Here is a 15,801-nt window from a genome sequence, read left to right on the forward strand (position 1 = left end):
CAGAGAGAGAGAGAGAGAGACAGACAGACAGACAGACAGACAGGGAGAGAGAGAATCTCAAGCAGGCTCCATGCTGTCAGCATGGTGCCCGACATGGTGCTAGATCCCAGGACCCTGGGATCATGACCTGAGCCAAAATCAAGAGTCAGATGCTTAATCGACTGAGACACCCAGGCACCCTTAGTCATTTATTTACACAGGTATATTTATATGACATAGTTTTTAAAACTGCCATTGAAAATGTTTATAAACTCTGATTGTTGCATTGTATTTTGCAGTGTGGATTAACTATAACTTACTTAACTATTTCCCAAAGTTGGGTTTTACTAAAGGACATATTTGTGATATTACCAGTCTTTGACAGCCAGATTCCCATGTGACAACATAATTCAACTGCCGAAGATAGGAACAAGACTACAAATCTACACAGAAAAATGACTGCTATATATATATCACCATCTGTTGTAAATTCCATTTACATAAATGTACAAAAATAAAAGTAAAAACTCAATAAAGTGAACGTTAAAACTTATAAAACTCACCGTAAGTCCAAGGAACTTGTGGAAGCACACCTGAATCAGGAGGGTAAGGGTATGCAGCTTGTGGGAACGCTTGATGGGGAGCATACTGTGAAAAAATCGGCTGCTGAAAATGATAAGAAACAGGCATTTGAGATTGAAAATGCCCATTCACTGGCACCAAGTCGTTTGCTTGTGGCTCCCCAGAAAAGTAACCAGAATATTGAGAGTACAAAAGATTAGAATGTGCATTTTGGACAGTACTTGCAATTGCAGTCAACATCGCAGGAGGCGGCGGCTGTACTTCATATGATGTTATCCCATGGTATGTCTGGGTAATGGAGCTGCCACTGCTGTTGCTGTAATGATAAACACACCATGCGTAGTAAGGATATGAAGTTCCAAACAGGTGCTGAGAATAATTATATATTGGGGTACATGCAGACTGTGGAAGTTCATTCCAACACGCTGCAGCATTCTGAGTTAGGACTTTGGAATTTTCATTATTCTGTTGTTCAGAAAAAGAGTGTTCTGTGGTTTGATTTACACTGAGGGTTATGTTCCCAGATGCTCCAACAGGTATAGTATTGGGACTGAATGTATCCTTCATGCATTTTCCTTTTAACTCAGTTTTTGCAGGCTGTGTTTTATTTACTTGAAGAACAGGAAATTTGTCCTGGATAAATTTGGATTCTGAAGGATTGGTGCATGCAGAATTTTTAATAGATGAATTTAATATTTCATGATCTTGAAGTTCAAAGACAGTGTTACTTGTTTCTAAATTGGCAGGGATGTCCCTAAATATGCCGTCTACACTTTTTTGTTCACAACTCACAAAACAACAATCTTTCTTATCACTCTTTGTTTCAGCAGCACTAAAATTCACATCCCTTTTCTTCATGCTACTTAAGTTTCCCTGTTGTCCAGTGAAATCTTCTGAAGTATGAGATGAAATATTAGTTAAATCTATTTTGCCCTCTGACTTTGATATGCAAGTGTCTTTTAAGTTCTTTAAAGGTAAAAGTGAGCCAAGTAGTGATCTTTCCATTTCAGCCTTTTTTGGAGATACATGGTTTCTTTTCAGATTGTCAGATGAACTCGGTCCTATTTCACTTTCACTTTCAAGACGAGATCTTGTAGTCCTATTAAGTGTAACACATATATACAAACAACTTTAAATATATGGAGTCCCCAATTTTAATATAAACACGTATTTGAAATTTTTATTCAGAAGAATTCTTAAGATTTACATTTTCTCTATCAGCAGTATATATGTAACTTATTTACCCAATTTTACTCCCTTGCCTTGAATTTAGCTACTTTTCCTGCTGACGGTGATAATATTCCACATTTCAAATGTATTTCTAATATATTTTGAAATATATATAGTGCAGTCAATATTGTAATTACTTTATGCATTGGACAATTCCTAGCAGAGGTGTTTAGAAGTAGGCAACTATGTCCAATATTTTACTGTAGTTTTGCATACATATACCTCCAACTGTTGATGATCTTCGTTACTTGTAAATGGTTATATGCAACTGATGAAACTACCAGCTGTGCCCTGCCCCTGCCAAAAGACCACCTACTGTCATCAGGAGCTACTAAGGTATTTTGTCTGCTCAAGGTTGAGAATAGGAAACACAGACCTCCAGAATACCATGCCAATTTAATATCCTTGACATTTCTACCTAAATTTAGACAATTTCAAGCAGGCTGAAGGAAGTATCCACTAGGGAAATGTCTAGAGTCAGATAGCTAATATAGGTCCCCAGGATAATTATATTTTTTTGGTGTCTCATCAAATTCTTTGAATTGCATGTGGAAAAGAACATGTTGAAAAGAAAAAAGTAATCACTGCTCTCCAGTCAAAAGAAATTAATTTTTGGCCTGGAATTTATATATCCAATTCATGAAACTAAAAGCCTCGTAGTTTATTTACTTAATCCAGCTTCTCTCAAAGGCAGCTGAGTGACAACCTACATCATCATCCAATCCCATGTAACACTTTGACATTTTGCAGAGACTACAGTTTGGACTTTATCACATTTCCAATGAAGTTTCAGTAATGTCTCAACCCTACAGATTGACAGCAGCCTGTATGGTCATTCTTTTATGTACTCTCTTAGAGGATATTCTTCCATGAAGACAGCAAGCACCCTGTTTAAACTTATCTTTGAACTTATTTTCTGCTATGTGAGACAAAGTTCGATTTTCTGAGTAGCAAATACCACCTAGATTTAGTTACCAAAACTAAGATGATTATAGAAGTGGTTTATGTTAACCCTTTACAAACCTATTCATCTTTATGCCACTATGCAATTATTTCAAGAGTCTAGAAAACGATTCTAGAAATGTAGTAAATAAAATGTGTATTGAAAAAAGCAAAACCAAGTAAGACAGAAATGAGAATGCTAATCTTTTGTATTCCATATTACTCATTCTCCTTCATAAAACAGAAAAAAAACAAGGAAAAAAAATGAAGCTTGTCATAAACTGAAAATATTACAGAGCTGAATGAAATAAGAGACGGTCCACATGTCCAGTGGGACCATTTCATGTCAAAATGAAAAAATATAAACAGTGTAGTGAATTTTTCATAAAAATAATTCAGTTCAAAAATAATAAAAATAATTCATTAAAGGGTTTAAAGCATCCTTTCATGAAAACAGTTGTGTATTTATAATATACGTATGCGTGTTTATGACCAAATTCTTAGTAATATAAGTCAGCAATTTCTATCTTTTAACCAATTTTGAAATCTGATTGGTCTGTAACAATTACAAGTTTAAAAAACTCAATCTAATCACTTGTTATATTATTTCATCTCCTTTTTTAGCCAACCAGCTACTAATCCCCATCAATTCTTTAAGTAATGTCTGTCAAGCATGAATTTTACTTTCTTCCTCTAAAAAAAAATCACTCTTCTCTAACTTACTACTTCTATCTCTACTCAGAACTTCCTTATTTTTAAATCACTTAAAAAATACATTTCACAGGACATTACCCTTCAATACTTACAGAATGAAGTTCAAAGTCTTTAAATCTTAATAAAGCACTGTATAATCTGAAACCTTATTCTCCCCCTCCTAAATTTACTCTTGTCCTTTAGGTTACACGTATGATCCAATAGAGGTATGTAAATAAATGTCTTAGTATTGTTCCTTAGTATGTGCTTAGTTCTGTTTAGTTTTTCTTCACGTAGGTCTGCTGGCAACCTACCTGGAATCCTTGAATGTTGCCTTTTCTCTGTTGATTTTTGTGACATCTTTTATGTCAACCTGTGTTTAAAAGTTACAAAGAGAACCGACATTGGCAATGTTATAAAATACAACACATATATATTTTCATCACAGGTATTTACAATTGCTTGTTTGGTCATCATCTAAAATGCACTGTCTAAAACAACATTCACTAATGATCCTCCTACCTTCAAAAACCAGTGATTCTGTTGGACTTCCCATTATGTCTTAAATGTTTGGAGAAACTTTGAAATAAACAATTTACAATATTTTTTTATCCCCATATCTCACAACAAATCTTGGGGTCCATTTATCACTGCCTTTTTTTTTTTTTTTTTTTAATTTTTGTTTTAACGTTTATTTATTTTTGAGACAGAGAGAGACAGAGCATGAATGGGGGAGGGGCAGAGAGAGAGGGAGACAGAATCAGAAGCAGGCTCCAGGCTCTGAGCCATCAGTCCAGAGCCTGACGCGGGGCTCGAACTCACGGACCGCGAGATCGTGACCCGGGCCGAAGTCGGACGCTTAACCGACTGAGCCACCCAGGCACCCCTGCCTTTTTTTTTTAAATACATACTCTTTTTAGTAAACTGGTTTTTAAGCTCCATTGTTAAATAATTGCCAGATATCGACTTTCTTTAAGTTTACTTATTTTGAGAGAGAGCGTAAGTGGGGAAGGGGCAGAGAGAGGGACAGAGAAATCCCAAACTGGCTCTGTGCTGCCAGTGCAGAGCCCGACATGGGGCTCCATCTTATGAACCATGAGATCATGACCTGAGCCGAAATCAAGAGTTGGATGCTTCACACACTGAGTCAACCAGGCGCCCCTGGACTTTCTTTTTTCAGTCTGTCAGACAGCACCCTCTTGTAAGCCTTGGGTGACTTGCTACTCCCAACTGTCCTCAGAATCTCTACCCTTTATTTATTTTTTTTATTTATTTTTTTTAAATTTATTTTTTTTCAACATTTATTTATTTTTGGGACAGAGAGAGACAGAGCATGAATGGGGGAGGGGCAGAGAGAGAGGGAGACACAGAATCAGAAACAGGCTCCAGGCTCTGAGCCATCAGCCCAGAGCCTGACGCGGGGCTCGAACTCATGGACCGCGAGATCGTGACCTGGCTGAAGTCGGACGCTTAACCGACTGCGCCACCCAGGCGCCCCAGAATCTCTACCCTTTAAATCACTGAAAAACACATTTCACAGGATGTTACGCTTCAATACAGAATGAAGTTCAAACTCTTTTTGCCTATATTTAAGACATTCTATAATCTGAAACAATATTTGTCTCCATCTTTAGTTTACTACTTGTCCACTAAATTAAATTTTTGTTCCAGACTTAATTTGAAACTCATTTCTCAAATAATGTCAATAAACATTGTATCTTTGCTCATATTATTTTCCATAACTTAGATACCCCCTCTTCATTTTAATCTTCATTAAATACCATTTTTTCCTAATTTAAGGCAACGCTTTGGCCTATGCTCTTCCATGAAATTAAAAAACACAATTTTTTTGTTGTTACTTTTCTTCTCAATACTTACAACACCTTTTTATTATTCTCATTTTACTCTTGATGTGGAGTATTACTGTTGTTTTGGATGTATGTTTACAAACTGGTTGTTTATTAAGCATTTTCCTATAAACACAGTGAAATAAATGATTGGTTTCCTGGTGTCTAGAATTAGTTTAACTAACAAATACAATTACAGTAAGCTGAGAAAAAAATCCCATTTTTCATTTTGCATATAGGTTTCTCTTCTGAACTGAAATTCCCAAAAAATTATTTTAAGAGAAGCCTCTGAGGGTAGAGTAGAGGCAAGTATCAGTTTATTATGGGCTCTGGAGCTAGACTGCCTGGTTTTATATCCATTTACTAACTCTGTAACCCCGGGAAAGTGACTCAACCTTTCTATGTGTCTGTTTTCATACCTTTACATAAGGTAATAACAGTACCTACATCATAAAGATTTTGTGAAGAATAAAGAGTTAATATTTGTGCAGTCATTACAACAGTGCCAGGTATAAAATAAATATTTTCTATAATTTGTTAAATAAAACTTGTTTATGTAGGACTTCTTGCAACTCCTTTATAATCATCTATTTAAAAATATCTGTCCTGGGGTGGATGGGTGGCTCAGTCAGTTGAGCGTTGGACTCTTGATTTTGGCTCAGGTCATGATGATCTCATGGTAGTGAAATTGAGTCCCACGTCAACGTGGAGCCTGCTTGAAATTCTCTTTCTCTCTCTCTCTCTCCCCCCGCCCCTCCTCTGACCCTCTCCCTCCCTCGCATGCTCTCTCTAAAGTTAAGAAAAAAAACCTGTCCTAATTTTCCATGTGGATGATAATGGTCAAGAACACAGGTTCCATTAGCCAATTTTTAATACTTACTACATCAAGTATAGCCTTGTTATATAGGAGTTACTCAATAAATTACTAACTTACTCACATTCACATTGGACTATTCCTTAAGAAGTTATACAAATTTACATTCTTCCAAGAAATGTTTTCCAAATTAAAAAATTTAATTGTACGTTTAAAAATAAGTATTTGCAAGGTATTTCTCATATAGAGAAACATTTCACTTTATTATAAAGATAATAAAAACTGTTTAATCCAATTCTTTTTTTTTCAAGTAAGCTCTATGCCCATTATGGGGCTCCACCGTTGGTGAATGCTCCACCGACTAAGCCAGCCAGGCACCCCTAATCCAATTCTATAGTTAGTAAATTCATTTTGCAAGGTAATATTCAAAGCATTCTCAATTTTTACCAATCTGCAAACTACTTGTTTGAAGAGTAGACTTGTTCTCAAAAATAATATTTACATAGGCTTTTGTTTTAAAACATTTGTTACCTTTTGTTTTTTACAGCTGGAAACAGTAGTGTTTTTCTGTCGTTTTTGAGGGTCTCCACATTTGTCTACAGTGATAGATCGTTTTTCAGAAGAATTTGAAACAGTTTTCATTATGCACTCTGAAACTGAGGGCACCTTCATATAAATACTAGATTTATTGCTATCCTTCCTAGGTTTTACATGCACATTCGTTTTTTCTTTTCCCTGCAGTTGGGAAGTCTTCTTTCTGTTATGTAGCATTTGGCACAAAATAAAGGAAATGGTTAATTCAGCATTTTTAGTACATATTATCTTCATATGTTCAATAGTTTTCATGACTTTCATAATATGGGCCATTTTCCCGAAATCTTTCCGAGGGGCAGCCATTATATTTTTGAGCAGTGCAGAAAACTGGTTGTGGCTGTATTCCAACTCTGTCATTGAGCTTCCGTAATTTATGGATGCTATACATGGCACAAAGTCAATATATGTGGAAACGGAATACTGAGACTTCTTTAGAAGTTTTTGTATTTCTGTAAGTTCCTGAAGTTCTCTTGAGAGCAAATGAAGAGCATATGAGCAATTAACAGCTTCACTATATTTGTAAATAATATCCAGATCTTTCTTAAGTTCAGAAATAGCAGTCTCTATGACTTTCCAAAGGCAATCTGTTGAGTTATCTTTAAGAAATGAAAAAGAAGCCATTTTTTCCTGGCAGTGAACCAGCTCAGGAAGAAGTGACAAATCAAACCAAAGCATACCTCGAAACCTCTGTTTGTCTAGTTTCTTTGCCATTGAGTTTTTAAGAAAGTGAATGGTTTCTGAAAGCATGACAATTTCAATATAGGTTTCAATGGCTGCAGGCTTTAAAATTATGGCCCCATGATTGTGGTTTTTCACCATGTCCAAAACGTTTTCTTCTGTGATAAAAATGTTATCTATGTTCTCTTCTTGCAGCATCTGAAAGTATTTTTTTAAAATTTCTAGGTGTTCGGTACACCTCAAAGTGAGGTCCTGTAATTTCTTAGAGTCTGCAAATTCAGCTTGATCTAGTATTTCGCTAATACAACAGATATCTGGGTGTGAAAGCAAAGTACTGTTAAACTCACAGTTTTCTAGGGTAACTGGTGCTTTGTTTATTAGATCATCTGACTTTCTGGAAGCAATCTCCATATTCTCAAGCGCAGTATTAGAAATTTGTTCACTGCTTAAATCCTTAGACAATGTATCATATATCTTTTTCAATTTAGAAAAAGCAGACTGATTCATTTTGAGTAGCATTTCCCTATTCTTCTCTCCTGAGTATATTTTGCTGAAAGATTCTCTCTTCTCTTTCCAAATAAGACTTTTTGCAGCATCAAAAAAGATATGTTCCAGACCATAAAGAGATATTTTAATACTTATTGCCTCACTGCTCTTAATAAAATTAACTTTAGAGGTGATCATTTCTATGATAATCCACAAATGGTCTTGTTTTCCTGGATAGGAATCAACTTTAGGAGAGTCCCCATACATACCAATCAGCTTTAAAGTACTTTTTCTTAAGGTTTCTAGGTCTCCTAAACTATCTCCAAAGTTAACTCCACAGGTAAATGGAACAGAAAGAGAAAAGTCAAAGCAATCAGAACAATGCTTCATTACTGCTTCACACTCATTAATCTGTCGTTTGTATTTTAAGAATGCATAGTATGAATTATTTTCCCTTTTGGTTTCCTCAAATAATTCAATTAACTGATCACGATAGTTTTGTAACTCACAGAATGCATTATACTTCAATCTTCCTTGAAAAGCAGGATAGAAGTTGGATTGTTGTTGAAATCCACGTGGTCTACCAAGCAGCTCACTGTACAGTGTTTCATCATACCAAAGCAAGCTTCGGTAGGTTGGTTCACCTCCTAAGAGCCTTTTTTTGTTTTCAATGAATTGAATAGTTTCCATCATCATTTGGAGTTCTACCAAGGAGTCAACAGCACATGGCTTTAATTTGTGTCTGCAATTATTCCACAGGTTTTGTTCTACTAATAGTTCTCTTGAAATCAGGATTTGTTCGAGAGAACATTCTTGGTTTCTTTCAAAAGCTTCAACAAATAAAGGGAGAATACTTTGACAGGCCTTAGTTTCTTCCAGTAGAATCTGCAAAGATGATGTTTCATCTGCCCTTCTCAAAATCTGAGCTAGCCTGGCTGTAAGAGCTGAATGATTAGCTGAGCAATGTTTCTCTTTTAATCCATTCATGTATGATGCAGGCTTCTTCTCAGGAGTAGAGACTTCGGAAGTTTGAGAGTCAGTATGTAAAACAGGAATATGATTCATTCCTATAATGCCTGGTTTGGAATTACAGGCTATTTCCGAATGCAATGCAGAGTCAGACTGAGGGTCATTACTAACTTTAACTCCCCCTTCTTTCTCTCTTTTGTTAAGATGATTAGAAACTGGGTTGTTCAAAGCGACTGCCTCAGTAATGTTTTCAACGTTTAGATGAGAATCAATCAAGTTATTTTTAATTGTTTTCTTGCTTAAGTAGGAGGATTCTTCTAAGATCTTGTTCTTTTGATTTTTGAACTGAATCTTAACAGTGCATCCTTCAGTCATGCTTTTTTTGTGAAGTGAATCTCTTGCTTTTTCTGCTTGTTTAACTTTCCACATTTTTCTGTCCCAAATGTCTTTATTTGCCATACACTTTTTTGAAGAACCCTTCATATTATCTTTTAAGAGCAAATAACTATCACTGGAAAATAGTTCCTTCATTGTATTTTTCCTACAACTTTTACTTTCTTCAGTTACTAATCTGAGACCCAACTCAGAATCCTCAAGAACATGTGATTCATTCCCATCTATATGGAAGCAATTACTTGAAGAACATTGTTCTGTCTTTAGAAGTTCCTTTCCACCACATCCTGGCTGGCAGTGTGGTACATTGGTGGATGTTGTAAAAGAATCTACAGCAAAAACTCTCTGTTTATCCAAATAAGATTCTGAAGATTCTCCTTCACTGTCTGTCACTGCTGTGGTTGATAACAATTGAGGAATACTGTCAGAATTTTTGTGTGTTATCAGAGTTAGATTTAATGGGTCCTTAATGAAGTTTTCTGGAACAGTGCCTGGTTTGGAGCTCTGATTAGCAGCTGTCCGTTCTTCTACAGGCAAATTTACTTCCAGGTTGCCTTTACAATCAGATAAAATAAGGTTATCTGGTGTGCAGACATCAACATTTAAAAGGTGCTTGATATCTGATTCTAAAACTGAAATAACTATGTCAGTTTTTACCTTTGTGTGTGTTATACAGGTTGCATTATAACTTGTGTCTGTGCTAAAACTTACTTTGTCTTCTTTTATGCAACTTAATGATACTGAATTACTCTTATTTATTACTTTATTAGTCTCGGAATTGTTTTCTGCATCCTTAATATTATTGTGTGCTGAGTGGTTCTCAGGATTTTCATATTTATTAATGTTTGATAAAAACTTTATGCCAACTTGATTTTCTTTTTCAGTTATTTTCGCATCTGGGCAGGCTGGGGAAAATAGACATCCAGTTTTTCCAGAAAACAGCTGAAGTTCTGATGATCTTCGATTTCTCACCCGGCTCTTGTTATAAGCGGAATGACTGGCACTTTGGGATGTGGAGCACAGGGCTAACTGTGACTCAGGATACTCGAGATCACAAAATTCCCTTACATGAATGGTGGTGTGACTTCTGGAGACACTGCTGGCCATATTTCTCTTAGAAATGCATTCTGCGACTCTCGCTCTACTTGCTTTGTAAGACTTGGGCTTTGATACATGAGTTAATGATTTATCCACTTCAAATCCCAAAACTCTTTTCTCTCCTGGTTTGCCGTATTTTCTTTTTGACAAAAAATGTTTAGTGGAATAATATCTTCTTTCAGACACAGAGCTATAACCTTGAAGGTCACAACTTTCCCAGAAATTATTGCATATTACTGCATATGATTTTGGTAATGGGCCTTTTCTTTTTTCTCCTACTTTAGCTATAAGTTGCAAAGACGTGTGAACTCTTCTATGAGCTTTTTTTAAATGAAGAACAGCTCTGTCAAGTCTTCTGGAAAGACGTTTGCTTTTGCATAAAGATGCTTCACTATTTAGAATATCAAGGACACTCCTGATGTGTTTTTCCGACTTTGAAAAGGTTTTAATTCGTCCTTGGGATAATGAAGAAAAATGTTCAGAAGAGTCTAGACTGGTTAGTCTCTTCTTCCCATAAATTTCACGACGTCTTAAATCCTTATGTGGTGTGTTCTGGTCCCTAAAAGGCATACGTCGCTTTCTTTTGCTAATTCTTGATTGTGTGTCCTTTTTACTTGTAATATCATTACAATCAGTTTTTGACCCTGTCAAGGAACATCTGCTTTCATTATTTAATGCTGTGACATTAGAGGGTTCAGTAGGCAAAGGTCCACTGTTTTGTTTTTCAGACACATGATTCACTTGTGTATTATGACTCACATCAAGAGAAAGAGCAATTTCAGACTTATTCACTAGTCCTGATTCTTGCCTTCTATTACCAAATTCATCTTCACACGGATAACCTGAATTTTCACCAGAGCAGTGGGAATACATTTCAAATCCTGACACTTTCCCCTCCTCATTTATTTCTGGTCCTGTGGTTTTAGTTATGTATTTGCAAAAATTATCTTTCAATGCAAGGGATTCAAAAGTGGGATTGAATCCTGGCATAAATGTATTAGTGATTCTAATTTGTAAATCTGGAAGTAAAATTGGATTGAGCTCTCCTTTGTTTTTTTGTGTAGAGGGATAAAAACAAATACTTTTCTTAGGGTAATGCTGATCACTATTCTCGTTTCTTCTGGAGCTTTTCAAAACTTCCCTCTCTCCATTATTGCTTCCTAGTAGACCTTCCCAATCAATACGAGACTTCAGAGTTTCATATATGGCCCTAAATTCTTCACATGGATCATTTCTATGGCTATGTTGTTGAATTAGAAAAGCATCATCACACTGTTCCAATCCTACCTCAATCTTATTTTCCAATTTGAAACTCTGAAGAACTGAAGTATCACTTACTGACTGATGAAATGAGTCATGTAATTTATTGTTATCCATATCCATTTCACAATCAGAAACCCTATGTTTTACTAACAACCCAAAATCTAGACTCTCAGAAGAACAAGTTTCTTTAATCTGGTATCTTTGGTGATCTTCACGATTTGTGCCCAATGTAGGCACCGTAGCACCAGCTGTCTGCACTGCAGTACTTGAGGCTTCATGTTCTGAAGACCCTTCAACTTTGGGAAATGCTGTGTAAGCCAAATGCTCTACAGTCCTGCCAGTATTTGGAGCATCTTTTTGTTGTGTGGCAGTCATAGTGTCTTCATTTTCTAACAATGTAGCTTCTGTTGACACATGTCTTTCCCCCGAACTCAAATTAAATGTACAACATTCTTCAGAACTAAGAATTTCTACATTGTTGTAATTTTTATTCTCCCTTCTTTCATCTATGTTGGTGTAACTTTGGTTTGTATGAAAACCCTGCTTCTCCTCTCCATATATATTTTCTCTGCTTTCTGTAGACAAGGCAATGGCTTCCTCTTTAGCCTCATTTTCATTTTCTTTATCATTATCTCCTTGTTCTCTGAAATCAATATTCAGGTGTGTATCACTGTGCAACTCTGCATTACAGAACAGAGTATGACCTTCATCAATTTGAAAAGTTTCTCCACATTCTCTTTGTATGTTCTCTAATGACACTGGGTCATTTTCCTTTCTTCCATGGACACATACATATTCTCCAGTTATGTTATAATCTGAGTTGTCATGAGTTGGTTTAATGTCATGAGATGAAATAATTGCATCAATTGGCAGTTCTTTGACCTGGGGAATGTCTTTTGCTTCCTGGAAAGCATCAGTCACAATGCTAACACAGTTTTGATTTGGTTTTCCCAGTTTTAGTTCCATTAGTTTTTGAGAAATTGCAAAACTTGTATGAATGTTATCTTCATAATCTAAAGAGAGTTGAGGATGCTTCTGTGAAAGGCTCTCCACTCTTTGTAATTCCAAACTTAGATGATCTAGCTCATATTCATCCTTTGTGGTAGATGTGGAAGATTTTTGTATTTCTAATTCTTGAGCAATTAATATTTGATCACAATTTTTCCCATAAGAATCAAGACTCTCATCCTCTTTGTATTCTTGGTACAAAGAAATATAATTATCTACTGGACTGACTTTTGCTTCCTTAGTAAAATCAATTTCCTTCCACAAAACCTGCTTTTCTCCATGTTTGGAATTATCTTCGGGGCCAGTGAAGTCTCTCATTTCTCCAATATTTTGGGTGTACTCATGAATGCTTTCTTTCCTTTGGAGAGGAAAAGCTGTAGACATTTGCTGACCAGTCTGAGATACAGTTTCTAAATTAGAAGACCATGACTCCAGAGAGATGTGATTACTGTGCCCTTTTGTACAAATATTCACTGATTCATAAGAGTTATGTGCTTCACTGTTTTCTTCAATTAAAAGTGGGATGTTGCTTCTCAGTTCAGATCTCTGGGCTTCTTCCTCATTGTGTTTTTGGTTCTCAACTTCTGAAACTACATTTGGCAAACACACTGGAAAGGAAAAATTATCTTGGCCCTTACACTGTCCTGCTGGGGTAATTTTACTGGGAATTGTATAATCATAGTTGTTAAAGTCCAAGTTGTGAGCTTGAGATTGTGAACCATCAAAAGAAATTTTGAAGCTAGGGGCATCCAAACAATTAGTAAGAACAGAATGATCACCAGGCACAACTTCAGATGAGGAGGCAGAATTATTTGGCATGGATGATAGATTTATTTCTGAATTCACAAAATCTAAACTCTTCTCAAGTGGCAAAATCTCATTTAAATCTGTAATATTATTATGTTTTCCTATGCTCTCTTCTCTCCTCATCAGTCTTGGGTCTTTAATGAGTTTTGAAGTAATAACTGTGCTTGAGCCAGTATTGTTATGAAGGGGGAAAGCAGCAGAAAGACCACTTAAAGTATTTTTGAGATGTGCCAAATTTAACATGGGGTCACCATTAACACTTTCTCTGGTATCACTGGGAATAAATGAAAGACCTGAATCATATATACAAGAAGTGTCTCCACATTCTGCTAAATTGTGCTCCATCTGTCCACTGTATGTTTCATATGTAGAAATGTTTCCATTTTTCACATTTCCATAGGAATTAGAAATATTTGTGTTGGAAGGATTTATCTCTGAATTTAGTGCGCCGCAAGAACAGTTTTCCTGAACAAATGGATCTACAGGTTTCCTGAAATGTTCAAAGATGACAGTAGCATCTTTTCCTTTTCCGATTCTTTTGGCAACTGTACAGTTATTCAGAGAGCAGGTTCTTTCTGTAGAAATAATAAGAAAATTAAGAAAAAATAGGAAGGAAAGGGTTTCTACATTCAACCCTTAATTCAAATAAACTATGTCATAGGTGGTTTTTTCTTTTTTTCTTTTAATGCTTATTTATTTTTGAGAGAGAGACAGAGAGACAGAGCATGAATGGGGCAGGGGCAGAGAGAGAGGGAGACACAGAATCCAAAGCAGGCTCCAGGCTCCGAGCTGTCAGCACAGGCCCAATGTGGGACTCGAACTCACAAACCATGAGATCATGACCTGAGCTGAAGTTGGATGCTTAACCAACTGAGCCACTCAGGCACCCCAGTCGTAAGTGGTTTTAAATGAAAGTTCGATAAATAGCCTAATGATGATTAAAGTATTTGTCTCAGAAAAAGCAAGGTGAGAAGAGGATGAAAGACAAACCAATAAAATATAAGTGATGTACCAGGAAACTGTGTCCTAGAGGCCTTACTAAGAAAGTATTTACCATAAATTTTTTTGAATTGTGACAAATACAAAGAATAGAACAATTAAAAAGGAATAAAAACATGTTGCTCAAAGACTAGGTATTTCTTATATTAATTTTGTATATTCAGATACTTAATAATAGAATCTACATATTAATATGCAAAATTGTCTCCCCCTTTTATCTACTGTTACCTTGAGAAAGAAAACAGGAAGGAAACGGGAATGAGGTGGGGAAACAGATCAAAAAGGACCCAAAAAATCCTTCCCAGGAGCAAAAGCAAAGCACTACCCCTGTTTCACTAAAATAAGTATTCCTGCAAATAATATATACAAACAAAAATCTTGACAATGAAAGCAAATTTTCTCTTATAATTTATAGAAATTTATTCCTAAAATTTCACAAATAACTACATATAATAACAAAGGAACTTATAAGAATGCATATTTACCAAGTAAGCCATTCATAAAGAATTCATAGATAACACCATAAAAATAACTTTATTAAAACAAATTGATGATGAGAAATTGTGAGATTTATGACATATACGAAACTATAATCATATTACTGGGAAGTACCATGAGATTCTTTTTCACTATATATCGAAAGATAGCTTTGTTGAAGATTTCTAAATTCTATAACTTGTAATTATATACATTTTAAAGTTTATTTATTTATTTTGAGAGAGAGAGTGCAAGTGGGGGACACGTAGAGAGAGGCAAAGAGGAAGAATCCAAAGCAGTCTTTGCGTCAACATTGCAAAAGAGTCTGATGCAGGGCTGGAATTCATGAACTGTGAGATCATAACCTGAGCCAAAGTCGGATGCTTAATCAACTGAGCCACCAAGGTGCACCTGTAACTATACTTTTTAATTATAATAAGCTATAGTAGAAATCTGACCATAACACAGATATATTTCTTAAGAGGAGGAGCTGCAGTGGACAGAAGAAAAGGTGGATCCCTATACTCACTCCAAAATAAAATTCATTGAAAAAAAAAAAATAAAACCATGAAAGTATTAGAAGAAAAGACAGAGAGATGGTTTTATAATCCTGAGGTAGAAAAGTACTTTTTAAGAATGTCTGGAGATCAGAAAACTAGAAATTAAGAAATGATGTCAATTACATGTAAATTAAATACCTTAGTAGGTCAAAACTCATGATAAACAAAACTTGGACAAACTGGTACGAAGTATTTTCTGAATGAGCAAGCTTTGTACATCATTACACATATATTAGCGTGCATAAAGAGTATACAGACACATTTAAAAGATTAATAAACAGATACTGCAATAGAAATGTGAGCAAGTGTAAGAACAGGAAAATCACAAATAAAAATTGTCAACAAACACAAAAAGATGTCCAACTCCACTAAATAAACAGAG

The 15,801-nt window shown here is 35.6% G+C and overlaps 1 protein-coding gene across 4 annotated transcripts in view; it reads right to left on the reverse strand.

Annotated features, from left to right (window-relative positions):
* The window catches only part of TEX15 (testis expressed 15, meiosis and synapsis associated), a 103,318-nt gene that overhangs the window by 4,779 nt on the left and 82,738 nt on the right, over nucleotides 1–15,801 (reverse strand). Inside the window, exons 8-11 of one of the 4 annotated variants that reach the window (XM_086703382.1) lie at nucleotides 6,619–13,958; nucleotides 3,741–3,799; nucleotides 783–877; nucleotides 543–645 (exon numbers count right to left, since the gene is read on the reverse strand). In XM_086703382.1, coding sequence (XP_086559508.1) covers nucleotides 578–645; nucleotides 783–877; nucleotides 3,741–3,799; nucleotides 6,619–13,958 — 7,562 coding nt within the window. In that variant the 3' untranslated portion in view covers nucleotides 543–577. Of the gene's footprint in view, nucleotides 1–542; nucleotides 1,661–3,740; nucleotides 3,800–6,618; nucleotides 13,959–15,801 lie in introns of all 4 variants that reach the window. The other 3 variants (XM_086703380.1, XM_086703381.1, XM_025933138.2) reach the window with 3 other exon arrangements.

The sequence above is a fragment of the Puma concolor genome, chromosome B1 (assembly GCF_028749965.1).
Source record: "Puma concolor isolate L17-30 chromosome B1, mPumCon1.1.hap2, whole genome shotgun sequence".
Classification (NCBI taxonomy): Eukaryota; Metazoa; Chordata; class Mammalia; order Carnivora; family Felidae; genus Puma; species Puma concolor.